The sequence below is a fragment of the Oreochromis niloticus genome, linkage group LG12 (genome assembly GCF_001858045.2).
Source record: "Oreochromis niloticus isolate F11D_XX linkage group LG12, O_niloticus_UMD_NMBU, whole genome shotgun sequence".
Lineage (NCBI taxonomy): Eukaryota > Metazoa > Chordata > Actinopteri > Cichliformes > Cichlidae > Oreochromis > Oreochromis niloticus.
In genome coordinates, this window is record NC_031977.2 from 25,616,833 (window position 1) to 25,630,840 (window position 14,008).

At 38.5% G+C, this 14,008-nt stretch overlaps 1 protein-coding gene across 5 annotated transcripts in view; it reads left to right on the forward strand.

Annotated features, from left to right (window-relative positions):
• The window catches only part of kcnip3b (Kv channel interacting protein 3b, calsenilin), a 62,386-nt gene that overhangs the window by 24,426 nt on the left and 23,952 nt on the right, over positions 1-14,008 (forward strand). Inside the window, exon 3 of one of the 5 annotated variants that reach the window (XM_019366100.2) lies at positions 9,070-9,072. The exons of 1 other annotated variant lie outside the window; for it this stretch is intronic. In XM_019366100.2, the coding sequence (XP_019221645.1) occupies positions 9,070-9,072 (3 nt within the window). Of the gene's footprint in view, positions 1-8,419; positions 8,725-9,069; positions 9,073-11,420; positions 12,876-14,008 lie in introns of those variants that run through there. 3 more of the 5 variants (XM_025897072.1, XM_019366102.2, XM_019366103.2) reach the window with 3 other exon arrangements.

Consider the following 14,008-nt stretch of genomic DNA (forward strand, 5'->3'; position numbering starts at 1 on the left):
AGGGGAGCTACACACACAGTCATAGATCTGTTTTGTACATTTTCTCTAAAACCTTTTGCAGGACAATTTTATCCACATGGACACATTTGAAGAACTCGTACTTGTGGTATTTCTGCTTTTAAATCATGCTTGCTTAAATGAAAATAGAAAGTTAACTATAAATCTAATATTTGGTTGTTTCCAGCAGAGAATAAAAATAATGTCCACCACTGTGCGCAGAGGGACTTCCAGTGATTTAGCACAGATATTTATACCTTGAAGGTTTCCACCCAAGCCCCTGTGCAACCAAATTACATCTATTAGTTCTGAGGTTGTTTGTTTGTTTTACATGCCTTCATGTGCACTAATGCACTTCATCAATCTTTAACAGATTCAAGTAATCCTTCAGGTCTTTGCCTCTTTGCCTCTGGCTGTGAGATCAGTGAAAAAGCTCTTTGTGTGCATGAAACAGGAGCGCAGTGAGTAAAAAAGAACAGGACTAACAATCACAGAGAGAGAAAGAAAAGTGGGGCTGTGATGGGATCTATTTCATCTTAGCGGTGTCGAGGGAAAAGAGAGAGAGATCAGCAGTGGAAGTGGGCAAGCCCTTACCTCGATAATGGCCAGCAGCTAAAAATAGCAGCGCAGAGACGGAGATGTGAATCAGTGGTGTGGGTGTAGTTTAGGTGTGGAGAGTTAGAGACAGTGTGCAGGGTCTGAGCAGGATAACTGCAGTTTATACACTGCTGGACACGAAGGACTACAGACAGTGGGTTTAATAATTTCTATTTTCAGGTACATTGTGTTTTTAAGAATAACACTGATCATTTCAGTGTACATAAATGTGTTTCTTTCAGATATTGGATACTCTTTCATACTTTTATTTGGAGTCTTTATTGCTCTCAGTGTATGGGAAGAAGCAGCATTTAGAGGTTAATGAATTTCACAACCATCAGGCCTTCAAACCCTTTACTATTAGGCTGTGGGCTTGGTTTTAGAATCGGACGATTTGGGTTAATTTCAACCTATAATAACAGAAAATTGTTGTCTGCACGATGCAGTACATTTGCTGTCCAGCAGATTTGTTCTTCCAGGAATCCTCATTAAACGGCTTTGGCACTAGATGTTGTCTAAATAGTCTCCACTTCATATAAGTTGGTAATGTAGTAATGTTTCAATCACTGATGTTTAGTCTTGATGTATGTATTCAGTATTAGTTTTAAATTGGTAAAGCTGAAACTTCAAAGAGAAACTTTTTAGCGATTGGCTTTGAATTTCCTGCTCGTTGTTCTTGGTTGTAGCATGTTTTATGCAGATATTAACTCAGGTGAGCTTTGTAGGACATATTTTTATGTGTATGAAAAGTGAAGAAAATTGCTTGTCTTAAAACGTGCATTCTTGCTAATGACCAGCAGGTGGCGACTCCTGGTTGTAAAAAGATGTCTGACTGCGTAGCAATCTATAGGAAAATGGCCCTACTTTTCACTCAATTTGTTATCTCAGTAATTATTTTCCTACTGCGTTTATGGCCTCAAGTGCTAGTTAAAAGTCTTATTCAATACAGTACATAACACATTATGTGAATCTTTTTCCTATTAAGAGTAAAATAATCAATAAAACACTGTAGGTTTTGGTTTGTAAGTCTCTCAGGAATAATTGTTCAGTGTTCCTTGGTTTCTCAATCACATCCTCCCGTCTTCTTGAGGGTTGATTTTAAAACAGACCAAGAGAGTTACGACTAATGTTCTCAACTCAAGCTTTTAAAATGGGACTTTACACACGAGTGGCTGACATCACTCGTGTTCAACTTTTATGCGTAGATGGCATTGTTTATGTGACATTTAAATATATTTAAGATCAATCTGCTCCTTGTGTGTATAACTACATTTAAAATTTTATTTAATAGTGTTACCTCAGAATTTGAAGAGGTAATTCTTAGTACACATCATCCAAATTATGTGGTGGCTCTGAGAGCTTAGTGCACTGCAGCTTGATAAAGAACGCAAATTACAAAAGATATCTTCACAAAACTGACAGCAAAGCACTTAAAAATAATAATAATCAAGTAAATACAGAGACATTACAAAGCACTCAGACAACAGTACACAATGTGGACAAAATTACTGAGCGACACCTCTTAATCTTTAAATTCAGGTGTGTAAAATCAAGCACCTAGCCATGCAGTCTGCCTAGATATTCACCTGTTCACAGCACAGCAACCACAGCAACTCAGTCACAAATGTAGGTATGTAAAAGTCGCCAATGCTCTGGCTACAGTCCAAACCTCCTCTGGCATTAACATCAGCACAAAAACTGCACCAGGAGCTTCATGGAATACGTTTCCATGGCCCTACGTTTCCATTAGCTCCTATAAGTGTAATGTGTAGGTTGCACAGTATCCTTATCCATCCACTGTATTCCAAGGGGATGCTAAAATGTTTGAGCATATGTTTCTGTTGCAATAGTGAGTCATGAAGTTAGTTTTTAATCACTCCAGATATCTCCTGTTATAGCTAGATTAGCTCAGGATTACATATCACTCAATGGGTGAAGTTGTGAATAAATCAAATGAAGTATGTTTAGTTTTATGAACCATGTGTTCAAGCTTGATTAAGTTTGACTGGACTTTTTAAGGTTAAGAAAGGATTAAAGCCAGATAACAAAGGCTTTTTCACAAATGTGTTGTGTTCTACGATTATTCCTGAGATTAATCAGACTAATAATAAGCTAAGTGCTTACACTTGGTGGGAGGCAGATATCTGCAATGAATGAATGATGTTAAGATGAGATTTTTTTTCATTGGAACATTTCAGATTTTTTTATTTAGCTTCCATAACATGTCTTCTTCATCATGTGTAAAGAACCTGCACACTAGACATTTAATGCTTGTTTTATATATTTGAACATCCAAACAGCAAATTTCAGAAAACTTTGAATACAAAAATAAATATAATAAACTGTAAGTTCCATTGTGTTATCGTTGCTTACATTTTTTAATGTAAAATAGCAGTTTCTAATGAAAATGTATAAAAATCAATGGAAATCTGCACTCCGCTCAAGGCTGCACAAACCAGACTTTCCGGTTTTAATCCCGTTTGTATTCTGAGCGTAGAGGTTTGTTCATATATTATTCAGAGGCTGATTTGTAGAACATTTTCTTCTGGGAATACTCCTGCCTCTCGTGATTTATGAAGTCATAAACTCATAATATCCTGTCCGTAAAAAAAGAAAATTAACATTTCAGCTGCTAAACAAACTTAAAGTGTGCTGTGATGTTTTCATGCTGCTTGTTTTGGTTAAAGTAGCCTAAAGATATTGAATTTAAAGTGATATAAAACAGGAAAAACATGAATAAACAGTTCCTATAAATAAAGTGGGCTATACTGTACAGCTCCACTCTGTTTTAGCGTGCATGACTTCTTTAATTTCAGTCAGCATAAAGTTTAATCTGTACTTTAAGTTACTCTCACACCAGGGAAGAAGAGTGAGATAAGAAGGCTGTATCAGTGAAACTGAAAGACAAAGAGATATCAGTGACTGTAACACGAAAAGTGTAATATGAGTCGGATTAGATATGGAAACGAGGAAAATGAGGGCGGGAGCTAAGTAGAATATTGGGATTTCTTTCTCCGTGACTGTACACGTTGACACGGTGGTCCCGGTGACCACGATGTGGCCTGATGACGGCTGAAACAGGAGGTTTTGGAGGTTTTGTGGTTTGTCAGACTGGGTCGTGTTCAAGGAAAGCGATGGTGGTTTCAGGTACAGAAACCCAGTTGCATCATGTGATTCGAGTCACCTCATCTCAGACACCAAGGGTAGTGGAGAGAGGAGGAGGAGGGCGTGAAGATCACCTGTAAGCAAAGTGGGACAAATGAAACAACCTTTATATCAAAAGACTTCTCTGTGTCTTATCACATTCCTGGTTTTTCCTGCAAGATCAGCATTTCTTTTTTACACTGTGTGGTCCATTTGGCCAAAGTTTGGATGATGAATGCATGCAGGGCACACTGTGAAAAGGAAGTCACCAAGCTGCTGCGCTGCTTCTTTGGCTTCATCACCGGGACGCTAGTTCAAGGTATTTTCTTTTTTGTTCGGTCGTGCATTTTCCATTCAGCAGATTATTAACAAAAGCTGATTTGTTTTCTGTCCTCATTTACTCTGTTTATTTATTTACAGTTTAAAAAAATCTACATGCATGCTTTTCATTATTGTAATACAAGTATTAAAGTCCAGTTTTCAGCTTTAATTTGAGTAGTTTTATTATATGTTTGTCTATACTTGTACTCCTTCACATTTATCTGATGGACATAGAGACGTTTTAAATTTAGGTTAATTCAGTAAAACCTTTTTTTCTAGAAGTTCTACAGAAACTCTAAAATCTCTCAGATGTTTTGATGATAGTTCAGGATCCAAAGATATCAAATAAGAGATTATTTTTACAGAATTGGTGCAGCAGGCTGTCTTTTTCCTCCTCTTCTTCTTCTCTCTTAATAATGATCTCACTGACTTATCCTGAGACCTGATCCCTAGTTTAGGACCACTGAGATAAACTGCCTAACTTTAATGTAAAGTTACAAATGCTGCTAGTTAAATGTAGATAATAATTAAAAAGAGCAGGCTATGATTGTAACCACAGAGGCTGAAGTCTTTAATTTATGCAACAAAAGTTGAAAGTTCCTCTTTAAAGGAAGCTGGCATGGTGGTGTAGTGATTAACACTGTTACCTCGCAGCAAGTAGACCCTGGGTTTAAATCCCCCAGCTGGGGTTGTCTCTGTGGGTTATCTCCGGGTATTCTAGCTTCTTCCCACAGTCCAAAAACAGGCAAAAGGGTCAGGTCATTTGGGCTTTAAAGTTGGCTGTAGGCTTGAATGTGAGTGTGAACAGTCTGACCCCGACCCAGCTTCAGCAGGACCCTGAAGTGGATAAGCAGAGATAAATGGATAGATATTTGATGTACAGTACTTCATCAACGGTATGATTGTGTTGGTTGTTTGACTTTATGAACAGGCTGAATATGTGCATGTGTCTGTCTTGTTTTAAAAATGTTGCCACAAGTACTTAAAGGATGAAAATATGCAGTGACTTAAGAATCAAGAAGTGCTCTTTTTTCTTGTGTTAAGCATACATTGGCACCTCCAAAATTTGATTTTTATTACTCTTCTGTTCTCCTTTTTATTGATCTGTCCTTTGTGAATGTGTCTCTATGTCCTTCCATCAGCATTGATTAGATGTAAGTCTATCTGCTGTCCTCCTCTTCTGTCCTTTCGTCCAGCAAACGTCATCAAGCCACCACCAGCTGAATCAGCACCTGGTGTGCCTCGCTTTTCCAGCCCGCTGTTTCCTCTTTATCAATTCTCTTTGTATCACCTTCTTTGTTAAATTGTTCAGACTCATTATGTTTGCTGTTTCCCTTTCTGTTCCTAAACTCTGTGCAAACAGGTGAGGACACCTCAGGATATCAGAACAGTGACAAGACACTACTCTGGATGATGGATGAAAAACTTCTTTTGCCTCCTCCTCAGTTTAAACTCGCTGCTGTTCCCTGTTTAAATATTTCTAACCAAATTCTGCTCAGGTCTCCAGTGATCCACTAGCCAGCGGTAGGAAAGGGAATATGAGAGGATATTTTGGTGGTGGATAAAGAGAAACTAGAGGAATTTAAAAATAAAACAACCTTAGCAGAGCGAGGGGAGCGGAAAACTAAGACCCTGTTTTAATCACACATCCAGGCCTGGCTTTGAACCTGCCAGGCTGAGGTGGTTTTATGAAAAGGAGATTATCTCATATGGATATAAGACTGGATTTAGTTTTAATTGGAACATTAAAAAAGTTGAAGTAGTGAGGCAGAGACAGCAGGAGTGTAAAAAGCGTGAAAGAGATGCCATCTTTTTCCCCAATGGCCACTATATGTTTTTTGCAGCTCTTGGAGTTGGAGAGGCCGTAGAGCAAGTTTAAATGTCTGGGGTGCTGTTTACTGAGAGTGTAGAGGGCAGTTCTTGTCAAAACTCGGTGCAATGTGCAGTAAAGTTTTCGTCTTATGTCCCTGGGGTAGGTTGTTTGGGAAGAAACGAGCATTAAAGATACTTGGATGATTTAGTCAGCTCTCTTCTGACTGAGCAGCAGGGTGTTTAAAATCTGTGCACAGCCTTTAAAGATTTTCTTGCATTCGCAGATTTCCACTCATGTTCATGAACGTACAGTGAATAGCAGGGTGGATTCAGAGATGCAGGCTTTACAAATTCGATTTCTTGCATTGTTTTATTCCTTATTGTGTGTGACAAACCACACAGTGTCTTCCTTTTCATTTATGGCTTAGTAAGCTTGTCTATGATCTGGCAGTAATCAGATCAAATACAAATTTGATCTAATCAAAATTTGATCTAATATCTCCAGTTTCTTCTTGTGTCAGTGAAAGAACACGAGTGGCTCTTCTCTGCTGTTTGGTGTCTGACGCCCTCTGGTGGACAGAGTGGATATAACATGGCAAATACATTCCTCAGTTCAAATTTAGTTTTATGACAACAGTCAGAAAAAGAGCTTTTTATGGGCAAAAAATTATAATTTTATAACTTTGCTTCTTAAATTTACTGATAGAGACCTTGTCTTTGGTGGGAAAACTGTGAAATGACAAATTTTAATAAATTAGATTATTTAATTTTCCATTTGCTAATAATTAGATAATTTCTATTTAGGAGAGATAAACCAAGCAGATACTCTCCTATAAAAGCCAGAGTATTTCATTATAATGCAGTCAAGACAAAAATGAGATTACATTTTGGAATTTACTCCTATCAGCTCTGTTCTGAAGAGTCAAATAAAAAATAAGGTGGTAAACAGCTTGACTAGCTCTGTCTAAAGAAAATCAGCTATTAGCCTATTTAATTCTCCGTATTTGTAGAAGTTAAAAAAACAAAAACAAAATATATATATTTATCAAGTGCAGACTTTCGACTTTAATTAGCTAAACTAAGCAAAATCAGGAGTTTGTTAAAAATGTTAAACTTGCATTCGGTATGTCAACGTGATGTCCAAAGAAATGTTGATGTAAGTGAGGGAGGGAGGCTGAAAACACAAACTTATCTCAAAATCTCAACAATCTGGTATTTTCTTTAAAAGATTATACGTGCTCAGCTCAAAGACTTCAGAAGAAATCTAAAGTGCACAATGACAGAACTGGTTAAAGAAAAACAGCTTCTACATCTAACCATCTCGATAATACGAAGAGGTTGGCGTGTCATTGCCAAAGTCTCAGTTCACCTTCATGAATGTAAATACAGACTTACATGGAGGTGCAAACCACTGGCTACACTCAAGAACAAGAAGGTCAGATTAGACTCCGTCTGCGTAGTTTGTAAAAAAAAATCATTCGAACAGATGAAACCAAGATTAACTTGTACCAGAATGATGGGAAGAGAAAGTATGGAAGAGGAAAGAAGCAGCTTATGAAACAAAGCATGACTCAGGTAATGTTATGGCATGGACATGTGTGGCACATGCCATAACATCTGCCAGTGGAAATGTGCCAGCAGTGTTTATTAATGATGGGATGGAAATGGATAATAACTCAAAGCATACTGTAAGAGCAAACTAAGGGCAAAGAGTTAGTGGACCTGTAAAACGTGTCATATTTTTTTTACATGCAGCGGGACTGTGTGTTTGCTTTTATTGTTCCCTTGTAGCTCAGATTTTTACTCCGTACTTGCTTCATTCGTTTCTATCTGAACAGCTGAACATCTGCACCTGTCTTTATATTCCTTTATGATTACATTTTTAGATATACATGAGCAGTTTTATGGCATTCCTGGATAACTACAAAATCGTTATTTTATCCATTAACACGTGTGTTTAGGAAATCTGCAGGTATGTTTAAAACAGAGTTAATATCGCTGGAGAAAATGGAGAAAAATTGCTGTTTTACTTGGAAAAACTCTACAGCAACCAGATTTGTTTGCAGTCTGTTAAATTCAGGGGTACAGCTACTGTCTGAGCATCTGTGTGCATGAGTCTGGTCATGCACACAATTGCAGAACAGCATGACATTATGGTTTCTTTACACAAAAGAAACAAGCATAAAACTTTCCCTTATGCTCTTGGAGGTACTACAGATATTGGGGAGTTGTTTGACTTTCCAGAGCCACAGAAATTTGTGAGACAGTAGGAGTCGAAGTCATGTTTCTGTGAGGGGAACGATCTGAAGACAGGAAGGGAGTGAGACAGGCAGAAAAAAAGAAATGTCGGGGCGTCTGCTACATGTGTGATGTGAAAGGTCAGAAGCTCTGCTGTGCTGTTTGATCCTTTTCTCTTTTTTATCTCCCTCTCTCGCTGTGACGTGGTGTCACAAACTCAAACAGATTTTCAAATGTGGCCTCACACACACATGCACACACACACACAGAAGTCTCTCTCACCTGTCGCTTTTTCCAGTTGCCTTTGTTAGTAGGTGAGATTTGCTCGTTTGCCTCCTCTCAGGCTGAGCTGAGACTTTCAGTGCCCGGAGTCAAATTTGGCGGGCGGCTCAGACATTTGAAAGCATTTTGTTAGCATTGATCTCCACGACCGAGCATTTACATTTAGTCCTTTAAAATCTGGATCTTCTCCTGTTAGACCTCTTGCTATTGTGACAGTTCAGCTGATAATGGGAGCTGTGATGGCCGCGCTCTCTGTGGAGGCCAGGAGGCGCCTCTCTCGGCCCAGTTGCCTCTCTCACTGTGGCCACAGTGCAGCCAGGTACCACCGCTCAGGTAGGGACAGACGATGTCACATTATTACTTACTTACAGTATTATTATTACAGCAGTTGAAATGACAAATAGTAATGATAATATGATTATTTGCCAGACAGATATCGTGTATTTTTAGAAATTGAATCAGTCTGTTAGTGAAGTTGCTTCTAGTTTTCTTACTTTTAACTAAAAGGAGTGACACCCAGTGTGGTCTCTCTCTGCTGTAGCCCATCATCTACAAGGTTCGACGTGTTGTGAGTCTTCTGTATACCAGGTTGTAACGAGCAGTTATTCTAGCACCAACAAAGCACTTTCACCCATTTTCACACTCTTTTTCGGACCGTCTCTTTTTTTCTGAACAGAGATGGTACAAAATTATGAAACATTCGAAAAGTATAGAACAAACATCTTTATAAAAAGTCACCTAAATCACTTTTCTTTCCCATTCTCATGCTCAGTTTGAACTTCAACAGCTCATGTTAATCATTTCTACATAGCTTAATGCATGGGTTATGATTGGAACAGGTGTAAGAAATGAAATAACCAGTGATTTCTACATGTAAATTATGTTTCTTTCTCTTTATAATCTATGAAAAGGTATTGCTTCCATATTTGAGGGCAGCACGGTGGTGCACTGGTAAGCAACGTCAGCTCACAGGCAGTAAGATCTGTGTTCTAATCTGTAGCTTGAAGTTCTAATTTTAGTTGCTGGTCAAACTTCTTATGTAAATATTAAAACTTGTGAAGCAAGGAGTCATTTCTTGTGATTTAGAGCTATTGTACTGAAGTGGCTTAAGTGTTATTTAAGTGTGTCTTCCAATCTCAGTCGATCTTTGCTGATATGTCTGACTCAGAGGAAACAGTCTGGGTCCTCTCTCCCTATTTACCGACTGTTGTGTCAGCATCAGCAACAAGCCTACCTTTTAAACCCTGTTAGTGTCCTAATGGTCTGGCACACACACACACACACACACACACACACACACACACACACACGGACATCTGCCAGCATTGATATTTTCTCAGAATAGACCCATACACAGTTATTCATAAGTATACACACAAGCCCAGATACATGCATGCTGTGTGTGTGTGTGTGTTTAATTTTAGCTCATGATTGCTTGTCTCCTGTCAAACTCTCCTTCAAAGCTGTGTGAAAAATGTAAGTTTGACCCTCATTATAAATCCTACCACAGAGTAACCAGTGATGTGATTCTGTCAGTGATAGGTGACCTCGGTTTTTCTGGTTAAATTCACAAGATGCAGGAAAAACAGAGGGGATCTCCACCACCTCACCACAGAGATATTGATCTCTCCCGCTCCAGCGTCCCATCTGCATCTCCTTTCTCCATCCAAGTCAATACAATAACGCGCACAAACACACATACACACACATCTTATCTTGATGCATTAGCAAATGCAGAGTCATCAGTTATCCTCTTTTGACCTGCTAAACACACACTCACACAACCATACTTATGCACGCTCATACTCACTCACTCAATTATATTTTTCCATGTTATCCTTGGCAAACTGTGGACCATGTTCCAGTAATCATTAAAATGGTTTAGCAATGCATAATTAGGACTTATTATATGTCTGATTCAGAGTAAAACAGATAAGTGGAAAGATCAAGAAGTTACACGTGCAGAGAGGCTGATGTTCCTATTTGATCTCTGTGTTTGCTCAACCTGTAGTTTTTGACTCCAGGCCTCATCTACAAACAGGATCAGCTGAGGGTGTACTGTGTATCATATGTGGATTGGTGAAATAATATAGCAAAAGCTATAAGATGTGAAATGAAGGTGCAAAATAACTTAAAACATGTACCAGAATGAGAAAAATAATAAAAACATCTCACAAAGTTGCCATAAAGACACAACAAACTATTATAAAAAGATATGTGCATAAACATTTGAAAATGACAAGAAGATACATAAACATTACATTTTGTAAAAAGATGCAAAATGAACACAAAAACAGTCTGACCCAAAAAAATTATGAAAAATTGCAAAAATACACAGAAATATAACCACAAAAAACATGTAGTATTACTGGAAAGAGGTACAGACACATCACAAAGAAAAGTAATACACACACAAAATGAATACAAAGAAAAATAAAACACCTACAGCAGATGCCAAATAGACCAAAATGTGACCACAAAAAAGGGAAAACATCTTGAAAAATGCAAGAAATTAAAACACTGTGATGCAAAGTAGCCACAAAAAAATGCAAAACAATTAAAGACTACAAAAAACTCCAACAAAGACGGTGAATGTTCAAAAGGAATACAGCATATCTGCAAAAACAAGCAAAATATTTATTAAAAAGGTGCAAAATTGTCACAAAGAAACGCAAAGTAGCCAGAAAAGGAAGAAAAACAACCAGGGAAGAGATGCAAAACAGCCGCAAAGAGACATGCGGATAGCAGCTATTTATTGACAGTATAAAGCTCTTTATCAGAGGCCATTTATCGAGGGCTCTTCAAGATGAGCATTACTGCAATTTGCTCCCCAAAATGTTTTAAGCCTTCCTGGATCTGAAAAGGTGAATGCAGAATGGATAAAAAGATCCCAATAGAGGGGGGAGAAAGTCTGCTGTTGGCCATAGTTATGGAACAACGAATGAGACAGAGAGGGAAGGAGGAGGAGGCTGAAAGCTCCATAGCACGTATAGACAGAGGGAAGAAAAGGAGGAACCCAGAGGAGTCAAAAAAAGTAGAAGGACAGGATGTGCACAAGGTTTAAGGTGGAGCAACTGAGCTGAGGGGTGAAAAGTTGCAGCAAGAAACAGCAACAGATTAATTCAGGAAGCTGCAGAGAAAGAGGAGAGGGGTGGGAAAGTGCATGCGAGTGAGGCAGACACTGAGGGGGGAGGTTTCATTCCTCACAGCTACTCTCAGTTTCTCAGGATTTCCCTTCCCGGACACTGCTGCTGCTGCTGCTGCTGCTCTGGGTATGTTCTCTCAGGGGTCATACTCTTCCATATCTGGACTTGGATTTGGCCAAACAATGAAGAGTGGACTGCAATGCCAAGTTTAAACTGAACTGTGAACGCTCAATTTAAGCTTGAATGGTGGACGTGAGGATTACTTCCTACTGTAAGAGTACGAGAGCAGCAAAAAGTGGTTGTTTAAATGATTTTAAACATCACGTAAGCCCCATCAGTTTGTTTGGTTGTTTAAATGGTTTCGGGGCAGATTGTTGTTTCATCCAGATTTTTTTATTTTGAGCAAAGTTCAGTTTTTTCCGTCTTGACTGGACGGTCCGTTTAAAGTGGATACCACTGAGGTTAGAGAGTCAGATAGTTCTCAGCTTGCAGATAAAACATTTGCATTGTTTTTTTGTTTCCAGAGCTGAGGTTTTAGAGATTGCTCATGCGGTTTAGCAATTGTAATGGAGTGATTTATTTATGATCTCTAATGCTGTTTTGCCGTTTTATGGCATGGAAGATGAGAAGACTTGGGTTTTTCACGTTCTCTTCTCGGATGTTCTGTTCAATAAGCCTGTCCTATTCAGTCTGACTTTCTCCTAGTAAATGAGTGCAAACTCATGAAAATGGACACCGAAGTCTACCGCATTGTTTTGCTTTTTCTAAATGACATTTTAATCTAAAACCAAGATGTGATTTATTAGTCCACGCTACGCAGCGAAGACTGATAGTAGCCAGATTAAGAGGCTGAGTAGTAACGTGTGTCTTTTCCACTGTGAGCTCTAAAAGTCTCCTTTAACCTGATCTAATAAATGGCTTGTGACACAGCTCCCAGTTTTTCTCATGGGTCCAGAGAGGAAGATTTTCCATATATGTCAGCCTCCACATATTTTCCACTTCAGCATCAGTGTTGACATTAGAGGAGCCTTCATCCAGCTGGTTCTCATGCTGCGTCCTGGGCCTGGAGACAGCTTCATGCAGTCACCCACTAACCAGGCCGGTTCCTGTTGCCTCTTGGCTCATCCCTGTTGTTGTTGAATAGACCGCTAACTCGCATCAACCCGAGTTTTCTTTCACCTATCCCCGGGGGCTTGGTTGGCCCCGAGTGGGCTCCTGCCTGTTCTGAAGTCATGGGGATCCAGGGCATGGAGCTTTTCGCCATTGGCGTGGTCATCATCCTTTTCATGGCAGTTCTCAAGCAGTTTGGGATCCTGGAGCCGATGTCCTCATTTGAAGGTAACGGCCCACCTGCAGCCTCTGCTGGGTACACTTTTATACACCTTTAAGCACTGCCTGAGTGCATTGCACTGTAGGTTAGTTATATGATAATATCAAAAGTGTTTAATAATAATCAATCAACAATTATAACCTTACATTAAGACCGCTGAGTTGTATCATGGTGCCGTTTGAACTTATAAGACCTCAGCCTCCACTCATTGAGTTATTACTGTTTACGTGGGCATGTATAAACACTTGTACCTGCTTACATTATAGTGTGCTATAAATCATTTATTAAATGTTTGTATACTGCGTATAAATTCTAAGTTATGAGGCTTTAATGCGAAGGTTTATGTAATAAACTCTGGTCTTGCATGCCATTATGGAAACGCTTCTACAAAAATCTTTACATAATATTGCTTGTTTCCAAATTTGGTTATGAAAATAAAGATAGACTGCTCCCGTGAGAGTTTAGCAAAACAAACTTTGTAAAAGGGCTGTCCAAAAAAAGAAAAAGTTATCAGGATGAACTCATGAAAAACTGACATTTAAGAACTTTTGGACTTTTAAAGGCCGCCACCGCACGATCAGATTTCTCTGTGATTAATCTCTGCTTCCTAGTAAACACAGCTGGACTTATCCAAGACTTCTGATTACTTATTTTTAACACAGGAAATAATACTCCAGTATTAATCACTGTATCTTTAACTAACTGTACGCATCAGCCAATCAACAGTTTTCTGCATTTGAATTTTGTCACCACAGGGCCTTATCTAGTAGTTGAAATTTCGTCAACAGTTACAACTTGTTGCTTACATGTTAATTGATTAGTAATATTTATTAAGTATTAATAAGTTTATAGACAATATATGAAAATAATATATGGACAAATATAACCGAGAGGACCCATTGTGCTGGTTTTTAAGCATATCTAAAGGATTTAAATTAAACTCTAGTATTTGTAGTCTTTCTTTGTGGATGTGAATCATTTGGAGAGTGATCAAATAGTGATGTTCACACTGCCTCTTATAACAAACTAAGATAAGTTCATTTTGGTTTATATTATAATGTCTAGATTACATCACAGAAAAGTACAAACGCAAGTCATGAAACATAGATGCAAAGACAAAATAATTGTGGTGTTTAGTAGC